Below are 14,321 nucleotides of genomic sequence, written 5' to 3' on the forward strand. Positions count from 1 at the left end.
TTGAAAAGTTTGTATGACAAGGCATTTGTAAGACGAGGTATCACTCAGTGATATCTCGTCTTACAAATGCCTCATCATACAAATCTCTGGGATGTCAGAGAGCCAGAATATTCCATTCCTGCTGGGGAGAGACAGATATGGCTGGAGACATGGGGTAGGCCGCTCTCGGGGAGCAAGAGCTCATTGCCTGAAAGCGATCCTTTGCTCTGGTCCCATGAGCTCAGCCTGGGGTACTGGTGATGAGCGAAACCCGGACCCTGGGTTCAGGTTGCTGCTACTCTAGGCCAAGTCTGTTGTAAATAAAGCATCTAGGATTTACTCCTGGAAAAGGAGGCCGACTTGGCATGTGTGATTGAGACCTGGCTGGGTGCAGAGGGAGGAGTTCTTCTCTCTGAAATGTGCCCAGCTGGGTTTCAGGTATGGCACCAACCATGACCCCAGGGAGTCGGGGGAGGAATGGCTATTATAGCCAGGAAGACTTTCGGCATACGCAGATTCACTGCTCCTGAGATTGTGGGTTGTCTGTCCCTGTTTGTGAAGCTGGATCTAGGGGTTCAGATGGGCTTGTTGCTCACGTACCTGCCTCCCAGTTGCGTGTCAACAGCCCTGCCTGCACTGCTTGAGGAGGTAGTCGGGCTGGCGGTAGTGACCTCTCTCTGGTAGTAGACACAGAGAAATAGTAAATCTGAATCTGACCAAACACTTTTAAGACTTATAAAGCAGCGCTCAAGGTGGCAAGATGCGCCTATGATACTGTCCTGATTCCATCAGCGGAATCCCATTTGGTCGCTCTGTTTGGGGTGACCCGCTCCCTCCTCAACCAGGGGAGGGTTTGGGGAACCCTTGCAGGGTAGTGCCGAGGACTTTAACAAGTTTTTCGCTGATAAAATCACTCAGATTCACAAGACCTTGACTCCAATTGAAATGCAGTGTCAGCTGACAATGAGTCAGTTGAGGTGACAGGGGCCCATCTTAGTCCATCTGTCTGGGAGGAGTTTGACCTGGTGACACCTGATGAAGTGGACATGGCCATTGGAGCTGTGACTTCCACCACCTGTTTGCTGGACCTGTGTTCCTCCTGGCTGATCTCGGACAGCAGGGAGGTGACACGGAGCCGGGTCCAGATCGTCAATGCTTCTTTGAGGGGGGGGGTCCTTCCTTTCCAGCTCCCTACAAGGAGACACAACTGCTAAGTAAGACAATTACCAGCTGTTATTTTTAAAAGGAGGTTTGTAGGGACGCTGGTTGTGCTGTGATCTTCTATCAGGAAGGTGAGTCAGAAGAGGCACTTATAATCTGGAAGAAAATAGGTTTTTGTGGCTCTTTCAACCCATTTTTGAGGCTTTTTTCCAGCCTTTTCACCCTTTTCTAGGGTTTCCAAAAAAGCCTCAAAAATGGGCCCAAAAAAGCCTTGAAAATGGGCTGGAAAAAACCCCTGAAAAAGGGACCAAAAAAAGGCTTTGAAAGACCAAAAAAAACAACAACCGGGGCCTGCGGAGGCAAAAAATAAAAAGGGCTGCCATGTGGGCAGGGCTTTAGCAATATTCAGTCTATAGGACGTATAGACATTGTCACACACACCCCTTTTGGGAGATAAAAAAAGGTGTGTCTTACAGTCTGAAAAATACAGTAATATACAGGTGAAACATGAAAAAATAGAATATTGTGCAAAAGTTCATTTATTTCAGTAACACAACTTAAAAGGTGAAACATAATATATGAGAGAGACTCATTACATGCGAGGCAAGACAGTTCAAGCCGTTATTTGTCATAATTGTGATGATTATGGTTAACAGCTATAAAGAAAACCCCAAACCCCTCATTTCAGAAAATTAGAAAATTACATGTGATCAATAAAACAAGGAATGTACAGTAAGCAATATAGGATCTCTGAAAACTATAAGCATGCATATGTACTCAGTACAGTAGTACCCCTAGATACGAGCATAATTGGTTCCAGAAGGAAGTTTGTATGTCGAGGCAACTCGTATCTGGAACAAATCGCTTTAGACTTTGTTTCCCCCCCCCCCCGAGATAACCAAAAGCAAGGATTCTTGCGCCACCTAGTGGACGCTCAGCTCGTATCCCGAATTTGAGCTCGGGACTAGAACAGAAATGTCTCTCCCCTCGTGGCTCGTATCTTGAAATACTCGCATGTAGAGCAGTTCGTATCTAGAGGTACTACTGTACTTGGTTTGGGTCCATTTTACAGCAGTTACTGCCTCAATGGAGAATGGCATAGAAGCTATCAAATTGTGGGACTGCTGAGGTGTTATGAAATAATAATAATAGCGGCCTTCAACTCTTCTGCATTGTTTAGTCTCGTGTCTTTCATATTTCTCTTCCCAATGCCCCATAGATTCTCTGTGGGGTTCAGGTCAGGCGAGTTTACTGGCCAATCAAGCACAGTAATCCCACGATCATTGAGACAGGTTTTGGTGCTTTTGGCAGTGTGAGCAGGCACCAAGTCCTGCTAGAACAGGGGTAGGCAAAATTGGTTCTTCTGTGACATGTGGACTTCAACTCCGCACAAATCCCAGCGACCGACCGATAAGGTCCCACAGAGTTGGCCTTCTCCGGGTCCCGTCGACTAAATAATGTCATTTGGCGGGCCCAGGGAAAGAGCCTTCTCTGTGGTGGCCCCGGCCCTCTGGAACCCACTCCCCCCGGAGATTAGAACTGCCCCCACCCTCCCTGTCTTTCGTAAACTACTCAAGACTCACTTATGCCGTCAGGCATGGGGGAGTTAAGATATTCCTTCCCCTTAGGCCATTACAAGTTATGCATGGTATGTTTGTGTGTATGTTTGGTTTTATAATAAGGGTTTTTAGTTGTTTTATTAATTGGATTGTTACATGTTGTTCTTTATCATTGTTGTTTGTTGACTTTGACAGCATCCACGGTTGTTAGCTGCCCCGAGTCTACAGAGAGGGGCGGCATACAAATCCAATAAATAATAATAATAATAATAAGGATTGGCTCAGGAATTCTGGGAGTTGAAGTCCACAAGTCATAGAAGAACCAATGTTGCATCCCCATGAAGCACGTCTGAGAAAGGAAACATGAAGTGCTCGCAAATCTCCTGATAGGCGGCTGTATTGAGCCAGGACTTAATGAAGCACAGTGAACGGAAACCCACAGCTGACATGGCTCCCCAAATCAAAACAGATTGTGGAAACTTCACACTGGACTTCAAGCATCCTGCTCTCCATTCTTCCGCCATACTCTGGGTCCTTGTTTTCCAAATGAGATGCAAAACGTTCCACAGTCATTCAAATAATTTATCTCCTGTGTGAGTCCTCTGATGTCTTACCAGGTTGGATTTGTGACTGAAACTTTTTATACAATGAGGACATTCAAAGGGTTTCTCTCCTGTGTGAGTCCTCTGGTGGATCACCAGACTAGAATTGAGACTGAAACTTTTCCCACAAAGACTACATTGGAATGGTTTCTCTCCTGTGTGTGTCCTCAAGTGTACAACCAAGTGGGAATTTAGTCTGAAACTTTTTCCACAATGAGAACATTCAAAGGGTTTCTCTCCTGTGTGAGTCCTCAGGTGTACTACCAAGTGGGAATTTTGACTGAAACTTTTCCCACAATCAGGACATTCAAAGGGTTTCTCTCCTGTGTGAGTCCTCTGGTGATGTACCAGGTTGGACTTCTCACTGAAACATTTCCCACAGTCAGGACATTCAAAAAGTTTCTCTCCTGTGTGAGTCCTCTGATGTCTTACTAGGTTGGAATTTAAACTGAAACTTTTCCCACAGTCAGGACATTCAAATAATTTCTTTTCTGTGTGAGTCCCCTTATGTCTTACCAGTTGACAATTTAGACTGAAACTTTTCTCACAGTCAGGGCATTCAAAGGGTTTCTCTCCTGTGTGAGTCCTCAGGTGTACTACCAAGTGGGAATTTTGACTGAAAGTTTTCCTACAATCAGGACATTCAAATAATTTCTCTTCTGTGTGAGTCCTCTTATGTCTTACCAGGTTGGAATTCTGACTGAAACTTTTCCCACAATCAGGAAATTCAAAGAGTTTCTCTCCTGTGTGAGTCCTCTGATGTTTTACCAGGTTGGAATTCTGACTGAAACTTTTCCCACAATCAGGAAATTCAAAGAGTTTCTCTCCTGTGTGAGTCCTCTGATGTTTTACCAGGTGGGAATTTAGACTGAAACTTTTCCCAGAATCAGGACATTCATAAGGTTTTTCTCCTATGTGGATACTCTGGTTTACCACCAGTTGACAATTTTGACTAAAACTTTTCTCACAATCAGGATATTCAAAGGGTTTCTCTCCTGTGTGAATAATCTGATGTACCACCAACTGGGAATTGTGACTGAAACTTTCCCCACAATCAGTACATTCAAAGGGTTTCTCTCCTGTGTGAATCCTCTGATGTACCAGTAGGGTGGAATTCTGACTGAAAAATTTCCCACAATCAGGACATTCAAAGGGTTTCTCTCCTGTGTGAGTCCTCTGATGTTTTACCACGCTGGAATTAAGACTGAAACTTTTTCCACAATCAGGACATTCAAAGGGTTTCTCTCCTGTGTGAGTCCTCTGATGTACCACTAGGGTGGAATTCTGACTGAAACATTTTCCACAATCAGGACATTCAAAGGGTTTCTCTCCTGTGTGAATCCTCTGGTGTACAACCAAGTGGGAATTGCGACTGAAACTTTTCCCACAATCAGGACATTCAAATGGTTTCTCTCCTGTGTGAATCCTCTGGTGTACCATCAGTTGACAATTTTGACTGAAACTTTTCCCACAATCAGTACATTCAAAGGGTTTCTCTCCTGTGTGAATGCTCTGGTGTACAACCAATTGGGAATTGTGACTGAAACTCTTCCCGCAATCAGGACATTCAAAGGATTTCTCTCCTGTGTGAGTCCTCTGATGTTTTACCAGACTGGAATTAAGACTGAAACTTTTTCCACAATCAGGACATTCAAAGGGTTTCTCTCCTGTGTGAGTCCTCTGATGTACCAGTAGGTTGGAATTCTGACTGAAACTTTTTCCACAATCAGGACATTCAAAGGGTTTCTCTCCTGTGTGAATACTCTGGTGTACCACCAAGTGGAAATTGCGACTGAAACCTTTCCCACAAATTGGACACTCATATGGTTTTTCTCGTATATGTGTTCTGTGGTGTATCAAAAGGAGGTAATTTGAAGTGAAACAATTCCCGCAATCAGAACAATCATATGATTTCTTTTTTGTATACATCCTGTAGTGTATCATGAGGTCAGAGTTCAGATCAAATCTTTTCTCATAATCAAAGCATTGAGAGGATTTCTTGTGGGTGTGAGTTCTATAATGTATCAGCAAGTTGCCAGTATATAGGGAGACATTATAAGGCTTCTATCCTATGTGGGTCCTTCCATGAACCATAAGGCAATTGTTCTTATGAAAGCTTTGGCCACATTAGTATTGGTTCTCCCCAATGTGGATCATTTCATCCATACTCAGTTGCGATTTGAAATGTGAGTTAGCTGCCGAGCATTCAAATATAAATCACGTGACCACGTGAAAGCGGCAGTAGTCATGAAAGTATGAAAAATGGTCATAGGTCAGGTTTTTTCAGTGTTGCTGTAACTCCGGACAGGTACTAAAGGAACTGTTGTAAGTTGAGGATCACCTGTAGAGCATCCTTCCATTCCACATACTCTACACTTTTCAGTTTGTAATCTCTTCCTGATCACCTGCTGCGGAAGAAAGAGAATTTGGGAGTTTTCTGAAGGAAATGAAAAAATATTTTGTTTTCTGGCTTGATCGGCTTTCCTTTTTAACGTTGCTTGTTATTCTCAGTTGTCTGGAGTGCTCTTATTGCCATCTTCTTTATCTACAGAATTAAAAGAAATGAGTAACTTTAATTGTTTATAAAACGATTGCAGAATATGTCAAAAAAGGAAAGTACTGTACAGTGGTACCTCATCATACGAACTTACCGTAATTGGTTCCAGGAGGAGGTTCGTAAGATGAAAAGTTTGTAAGATGAAACAATGTTTCCCATAGGAATCAATGTAAAAGCAAATAATGCGTGCAAATCCTTCAGGAAAATCCCAAACTTTAGAAGGGAGGCGAACAGAGGGCAGGGAGGAGCAGCTAAAGGGGGCGGGTGGAAGAAGCAAAGCTAGGCTAAAGGGTGAGTGGGAAGGAAGAAAGGCAAGGGTGGGTGCCCCTCCCTTTTCTTTCTTCAAAAGACACCCTTTCAGTGCCTCTGCAAGCACGTTGTTCTCTGCAAAAATTTTCCTCCCCCAAGCTGCCCCTCCCTTTTCTTTCTTCAAAAAAGGGGGGGAAAAGAAACCCCTTCATCCCAGCAGCAGCAGCTGCTTGGGTTCGTATAGTGAAAATAATTCGGAAGAAGAGGCAAAAAAATCTTAAACACCGTGTTCGTATCTTGAAAAGTTCATTAGAAGAGGCGTTCGTAAGATGAGGTACCACTGTATATACATACGGAGAGGAGTGGCATACAAATCTAATAAATAAATAAATAAATAAATAAATATGGGTTCCACCAGCACTGCCTCATGGAGCACAACTTTGCAAGGCTTGTTTTGCCATTGCAAGCACAAACTGCAAGCACAAACTGGTATGATGAAGTTCACTGCCGTGAGCTTCATCATACCAGTGCAGTTGGTGTCCTGCAATTCACAGTTGTGCTGGTATGTTGAACCTTGTGTAGTGCTGCTGCACAAACCTAGATTAGGAAGTGCACTCCCAGAGTGTTCGCTTCTGGAAAACTCTCTGCCCCAGGTTCCAGAAGATTCGAAAGCAGGTGGCTAGCTTTTACCGCTCAATTGGTGAGTAGTGGTCTGCCCAGTCAAAGGAAATGATTACCATTTGCAAAATTGAATGAAAACAATTACCATGCCTGGAGCATAAAGATGCCAAGCTTCTTACTCAGAGAAGGTCTCTTGGACACATGGATGGAGATGCAGCTCAGAGAGTGCAGAATGATTAAGGAAAAGCCACATTAACATTAGCTAGAAACATAGAAACATAGAAGACTGATGGCAGAAAAAGACCTCATGGTCCATCTAGTCTGCCCTTATACTATTTCCTGTATTTTGACAAAATTGAACGGGTCCAAAGACGGGCTACAAGAATGGTGGAAGGTCTTAAGCATAAAACGTATCAGGAGAGACTTAATGAACTCAATCTGTATAGTCTGGAGCAGCGTTTCCCAACCAGTGTGCCGCGGCACACTAGTGTGCCGCGAGACATGGTCAGGTGTGCCGCCAAACTCCTAGGGCAGCTGGGCGGGGCACTGCCGGTGTGGCTACTTTCCGATGCCGCTATTGCTGGCGCTCTCCTGCTGGGCCCCAAAGAAGGAAGGCGGGAAAAAAGGAGAGCTTCATTCTTCGCACCGGCAGCAAGAGGAGGAGGGTGCCATCAGCAGCGGCACCAAGTAGTAGTCGGGGGATGGCGGTGGCAAGAGCTCCAGGGCGGAGGCACCAGCAGCGCCCCGCCCAGCTGGAGCTTCCCTGGCGGGGGCGGCAACCAATGTCCTTTGGGGCCCGGAGGGAGGGCGGTGGGAGCAGGAGGGTGCCGGGCCGCGCACGCCTGCGCCAGCGCACCCCAAAACACCCCCCCGCACACCCTTTTCCAAGGGCGCACCCGAAGCCGCGGCCACCCCCCGCGCCTCTAGCCCCCTCGCATCCCTGGCTACTCGCCGCTGCCTTCGCCGAAAGCGCTTTTGTCCCGGGCTCTCAGCGAGGGGGCTGCAGGAGAGGCGGCGAAGGCGATCTCTCTTGTTCTCCGGAGGCTGGCGAAAGTGATTTTCAATGTCGGGGGCGCGGGCCGGCGTGCGCTCTCCCCCTCCCCCTGCCCCATTCAAAGTAAGCTGGCAGGGGGATGGGGAGAGAGACCTAATCCAGTTAATACACATGCGCAGTTCCACATGATAATTCATAAAGAATTATCATCTTGCTCCTGAGAACATGAACCTTCCCTGAACCTTTGCAGGCCTACCCAGAAATCCATAACTGCAAAGCCTGAGCAAAACATATGCTAACTTATAATAACAGCATAATGTGAACCAAGCACTCAAGCAGCCTCAGGCGATATCTGGGTATGCCCATCCATATGACCTTTGATCTACACAAGGAATACTACATTGAATCATGTTACTTTAGCAGACGGAACAGCTTCACATGTAGAATGGACTGATTCAGCATATATTCCTTGTTTGGGTACAAATGTAAACAATGCAATTTTTGTTCAAAAGTTAAAATTTTGTTTGTTAAGCTTAACATCTCGGGGTTGCATAGTTAATTCCTTTGAAAAGAGCTGTAAGGTTTTGAAAAATGGTATAGTTTGTGCTGCAGGAATTGTAAAAGACAAACTGAATGTTTTGCTTAACAAAGGTAATATGGGGGATGTTACATGTGTTAAAAATGAACCAACGCATTAGAATTGCATACATTACCTACATAGAATATTTGGACATGCAAGTTTTGGAACATTGAAGAGACTGTCTGGTATACGTATACAACAGAGATTGGTCTCATTCGAGACAACGATGAAACCGCATTCAAATGAGAGGTTGAACAACTAGTCTCTTGGTGCGACCGGAACACTCTAGGGACTGAACACACTCAACACCCTATAAATGGTGATAGACTTTAGGAGAAACCCTTTCATCCTACTACCTTCTCACAATACTAGACAACACAGTATCAACAGTAGAGACCTTCAAATTTCTGGGTTCTATCATATCTCAAGACCTAAAATAGTCACCTAACATCAAAAATGTCATTAAAAAAGCACAACAAAAATGTTCTTTCTGTGCCAACTCAGAAAGCTCAAACTGCCCAAGGAGCTGCTGATACAGTTCTACAGAGGAATCATTGAGTCTGTTATCTGCACCTCTATAACTGTCTGGTTTGGTTCTGCAACCCAATAAGATTGACACAGAATTCAGAGGATAATCAGAATTGCAGAAAAAAACAATTGCTGCCAACCTGCCTTCCATTGAGGACCTGTATACTGCATGAGTCAAAAAGAGGGCAGTGAAAATATTTATGGACCCCTCGCATCCTGGACAAAACTGTTTCAACTCCTACCCTCAAAATATCGCTACAGAGCATTGCACACCAAGACATCTAAATACAAGAACAGTTTTTTCCTGAATGCCATCACTCTGCTAAACAAATAATTCCCTCATCACTGTCTAACTATTTACAAAGACTGCACTACTATTACTACTAGTTTTTTCTCATCATTCCTATTGCCCATTTCATCCCACTTATGACTATGATTGTAACTTGTTCTTGTATCCTTAAGATTTTTATTAATATTGATTATTTCCTCATTGCTTATTTATTAATTGGATTTGTATGCTGCCCCTCTCCGAGGACTTATTTGACTCCTATGACAATCATTAAGAGTTGTAGCTAATGATTCTTGACAAATGTATCTTTTTCTTTTATGAACACTATGTATGCACCGAGTCTTCGGAGAGGGGCGGCATACAAATCTAATAAAATAAATAAATAAAAATAAATAAAACATCCCAAAACGTCTGCAATAGGATCTTTTTAGTTGAAACCTGGTTCATGCATGGATTAAGCAATAGGAAATACCGTGCTCGTGGGCTACACATGGAAGTAAAAAAAACAAAATAACACAGTGGCAGAACAACCCATTATTGTCAAAGATCCATAACAGAACAAGAGAGTTGAAAGGGACCTTGGAAATCTTCTAATTCAATCCCTTGCTTGAGCAGGAGACCCTGACAAAAATGACAACTTTATCACCCAAAAGATACAGGATGGAATTAGAGGGTCAGCTATACTGGACTTAATACTTACTAAGAGAGAATAAATGAAAGAGCAACAAATATATTTGGGGGGGTTGAGGCTAAAACATACAAAGGTAAAGCAACCTAGAAACAAGGAGACATTTCCTGACTGTGAGAACAATTAACAGGGTGTCCAGAGGGAAAGCATTTGGAAATTCCCTGATAGTTCCCTGATATTTCTCTGTAACTTGTGATCTGTAAGGTGTGGTTATAGATGACATCATACCAAATGGCTAAGCTGTGAAGAAATATCGGTAGCTGAGGAAGCAAGTGCAATCTGTTGTTTGTTTTAAACATGATTTTACCTGACTTTTAAACATTTTAATACAGTCAGGTTCCCCCCACCCATTTATTCCTTTTTCCCCAGGAATTCCCTGATAATTCTCTGATTTCCCTGTTTTCCAGGTTTGTTGGACACTCCAAACAAACATATTGGAGTTTGAGGCTAAAACATACAAAAATGGTTGCAGGAATTGGTTATATCTATATAGAATAGAAGGAGGAGGAGGGGTGAAATGCCATCAGTCTTCCAATATCTGAGGAGCTGCCACAAAGAGGAGGGGCTCAACCTCTTCTCCAGAGCATCTGAAGGCAGAACAGGAAACAATGGATGGAAACGAATCAAGGAGAGAAGCAACCTACAAACAAGGAGACATTTCCTGACTGTGAGAACAATTAACCGGTTTTCCTGCAGAGGTTGTGGCTGCTCCATCGCTGGAGGCTTTCGGGAAGAGACTGGGCAGCCATGTGCCTGAAATGCATAAGGTCTCCTGCTGGAAAAGGGGGCTGGACTGGATGACCTCAAAGATCCCTTCCAACTGTCATTCCGCAATTCTAGTTGCTTCTCTGCTTCCACGCCGTGGAGGGAACCAAACAGCCTGAGTTGCTCCCGGATTCTCCTCCGACCTGCCCTCAACTCACCTTCCAGTTGATGCTTCGATCCTCGGAAGAGGCCAGAGCGTCCCTCTGCACCACAGCCTCCGCTCGGGTTCCTTTCCTGAAGATGGAAGTTTGTCTCCTTCCATCCTTTCTAGCAATACAGTACTCGATGGTTTTAACTCTTTTAAGATCAACCAGAGAGGTCGCTATTGTACTGTTTGTCAAGCCGTTGCTGAAGTCACAGTCCAGTCACAGATGCTGCCTATCTGAAAGGGGGGGGGGGGGGGGAACAGGCTTCTTCCTTTTCTGCCGATGCCATTGGCCAAATCGTCTCGCTGATTACCTGCTATCAAGTCACTTTCAGACTCCTGGCAGCCTATCTTTGCAACTCGAAAACCTAGAACTAAGACGCCTTAAACAAGATCTAAGTATTGCCCACAATATCATATGCTACAACATCCTGCCTGTCGGCGACTACTTCAGCTTCAACCACAACAACACAAGAGCACACAGCAGATTTAAACTTAATATTAACCGCTCCAAACTTGACTGTAAAAAATATGACTTCATTAACCGAGCTGTCGAAGCATGGAACTCATTACTGGACTCCATAGTGTCATCCCCAAACCCCCAACACTTTACCCTTAGATTATCTACAGTTTCCTAAGAGGTCAGTAAGGGGGGAGTACAAGTGCACTAGAGTGCCTTCCGTCCCCTGTCCTATTGCTCTCCTATATCTCCTATACCTTTCTTCTATTCCTATCCCTTCTTCTATTCTTTCATTGATATGTTCTATTACTATATCTTTTCTATTCTTTCTTAGATATGTTTTACTATGAGTATCTCCTCTATAACCTTCAGCATGTATTTTACTATGTGTCTTCGGAGAGGGGCGGCATACAAATCTAAATAATAAATAAATAAATAAATAAATAAATCTATATATCTATATCTCTATATCTATATATATAGTTTTCGTAGATTTCGTATATATATACCCACTAAAACCCTCATTGTGTATTGGACAAAATAAATTTAAAAAAACTGAGCCAATTGAAATAATAAAATGTATAAATGTCTTTGTTGTTCTTCTCTGCCCTTTTTCTAAAGTCTGAACACCCTTGTGCCTACCATCCCTGTCTTATTCTCCTATTGTCCAAATTTACCTGTACCTACTTTGCTTTTGTTATGTTCATAAGAAAACCTGTTATTTTGTAAATGGGATAGATATAGAGATAGATAGATGGATGGATGGATGGATGGATGGATGTGCTCAAGGGGCATCAGTGGGCAAAGATGCTGCAAGAGGAGGAGGAGACCAGGAGGGGGGGATGCCCTAGTGTGAGAAGGGAGAAGGAGAGTGTGGTGGGATTTCCCCAATTGTGGCCCTTCCGCTTTCTCCTCCATGGGAACTGCTGACCACTTCTCCAATGTACGTGCTGGCCAGCTGATTTTTTGTTTGTAGACACACTGGGAGGTCATTTTTTATTTCCAGAGAGCCTGAGGTGTGTGTGGGGGGGGGGGGGGGCTTGCCTGCTTGCTTTATTCATTTATTGGATTTATTTGCTTTTGCATTTAATTGAATTTATGTGTTTTTACCGTCCCCCATCTCCAATGAAGCCTTTTGGGGATGACGAAACAAGAGCTGAATGGGCCCACCAGAAGTTGGGAAACAGGCCGTTTCCGGCCTCCAGAGGGCCTGGGGGGGGGGGGAGTGTAGGGAAAGGTGTATTCACAGATGCTTAAAATCCAGAGGACTGAAGCAAAAGGAGAGCTGGGAAGGGACCCAGGAGCCCCAAATCTGAGGCAGGAGGCGGAGGCAGTAATGCGTAATAATGGGGTTTTTAAAATATTTTAAATTTTAAATTATTAGATTTGTTATGAACTATTTTATTGTGTTGTGAGCCGTCCCGAGTCTATGGAGAGGGGCGGCATACAAATCTAATAAGTAAGTAAGTAAGTAAGTAAGTAAGTAAGTAAGTAAGTAAGTAAGTAAGTAAGTAAGTAAGTAAGTAAATAAGTAAGTAAGTAAGTAAGTAAGTAAGTAAATAAATAAGAGTGAAAGAAGCCTGATCCTCACATCCCATAGGAGTACTGGGACTTACAGGACATGTTTAGGGAGACGGAATCAGATAAGCTCCCGTCCCACTGACCAACTGGGTCCTTCATAGTACTTCTGTTAGGTGCTAAACTGCCTATATTGGTGAACAGGCCTTCCGAAACAAGTGTGTGTATGTGCATGCGGGCACATGCCACAAACCAGAAGAATAGCACAGACATTTTCATTTCCATTTGGGGAGATTAAAAAAAAAATGTCTTACAGTCTGAGAAATATGGTAATCTATATTTAAAAAAATGAGAATATCGTGCAAAAGCTCATTTATTTCAGTAATGCAACTTAAAAGGTGAAACGTAATATATGAGAGACTCATTACACGCAAGGCAAGACAGTTCAACCTGTGATTTGTCATAATTGTGATGATTACAGTGTACAGTGTTCCCTCGATTTTCGCGGGGGATGCGTTCCGAGACTGCCCGCGAAAGTCGAATTTCCGCAAAGTAGAGATGCGGAAGTAAATGCACTATTTTTGGCTATGAACAGTATCCCAAGCCTTCCCTTAACACTTTAAACCCCTAAATTACAATTTCCCATTCCCTTAGCAACCATTTAGATTATGACTCACCATGTTTATTTATTAAAGTTTATTTTAAAAAATGTTTTTTAAAGGCAGATGAAAGTTTGGCAATGACATATGATGTCATCGGGCGGGAAAAACCGTGATATAGGGGAGAAAACTGCGAAGTATTTTTTAATTAATAGTTTTGAAAAACCGTGGTATAGACGTTTCGCGAAGTTCGAACCCGCGAAAATTGAGAGATCACTGTACAGCTATAATGAACACCCCAAATCCCTCATCTCAGAAAATTAGAATATTACATGTGATCAATAAAACAAGGAATGTACATAAAACAATATTGGACCTCTGAAAATTATAAGCATGCATATATTTATTTATTTATTAGATTTGTATGCCAGCCTTCTCCGAAGATTCGGGCAGCTACATCTGTGGTTTGGGTCCCTTTTACAGCAATGCGGCATGGCATGGAAGCTATCAGGTTGTGCCACTGCTCAGGTGCTATGGAAGACCAGGATGTTTCAATAGCGGCCTTCAGCTCTTCTGCATTGTTTGGTCTCATGTCTTTCATAGTTCTCTTCACAATGCCCCTTACATTCTCTATGGGGTTCAGGTCAGGCGAGTTTGCTGGCCAATCAAACACAGTAATCCCATGGTCATTCAAGCATCTTGCTTTGTGTGCCTCTCCATTCATCCTCTATACTCTGGACCCTTGGTTTCCAAATAAGAAGCAAACGTTTCCACAGTCATTCAAACAACTTTTTTTCTGTGTGAGTCCTCTGATGTCTTACTAGGTTGAAATTGTGACTGTAACTTTTCCCACAATCGGGACATTCAAAGGGTTTCTCTCCCGTGTGAGTCCCCTGGTGTCTCACAAGACTGGAATTGTCAATGAAACTTTTCCCACAAATCGGACACTCATATGGTCTTTCTCCTGTGTGAGTCCTTTGGTGTATCACCAACTGGGAATTTTGACTGTAACTTTTCCCACAATCAG

The 14,321-nt window shown here is 43.4% G+C and overlaps 2 protein-coding genes and 1 pseudogene across 2 annotated transcripts in view; all 3 read right to left on the reverse strand.

Moving 5' to 3' along the window:
- Positions 1 to 14,321, reverse strand: part of LOC139160021 (zinc finger protein 268-like) — a 113,524-nt gene that overhangs the window by 84,449 nt on the left and 14,754 nt on the right. The window lies entirely within an intron of this gene.
- Positions 1,662 to 10,817, reverse strand: LOC139160020 (zinc finger protein 850-like). The gene is made up of 2 exons (XM_070737521.1): positions 10,731 to 10,817; positions 1,662 to 5,846 (listed from the first exon to the last, which is right to left on the reverse strand). The coding sequence occupies exon 2, from the start codon at positions 5,243 to 5,245 to the stop codon at positions 3,269 to 3,271; it is 1,977 nt and encodes a 658-aa protein (XP_070593622.1). The 5' UTR covers positions 5,246 to 5,846; positions 10,731 to 10,817; the 3' UTR covers positions 1,662 to 3,268.
- Positions 13,053 to 14,321, reverse strand: part of LOC139160045 (zinc finger protein 850-like) — a 16,055-nt pseudogene continuing 14,786 nt past the window's right edge.

This window comes from Erythrolamprus reginae, chromosome 2, assembly GCF_031021105.1.
Source record: "Erythrolamprus reginae isolate rEryReg1 chromosome 2, rEryReg1.hap1, whole genome shotgun sequence".
NCBI classification, from domain to species: Eukaryota; Metazoa; Chordata; class Lepidosauria; order Squamata; family Dipsadidae; genus Erythrolamprus; species Erythrolamprus reginae.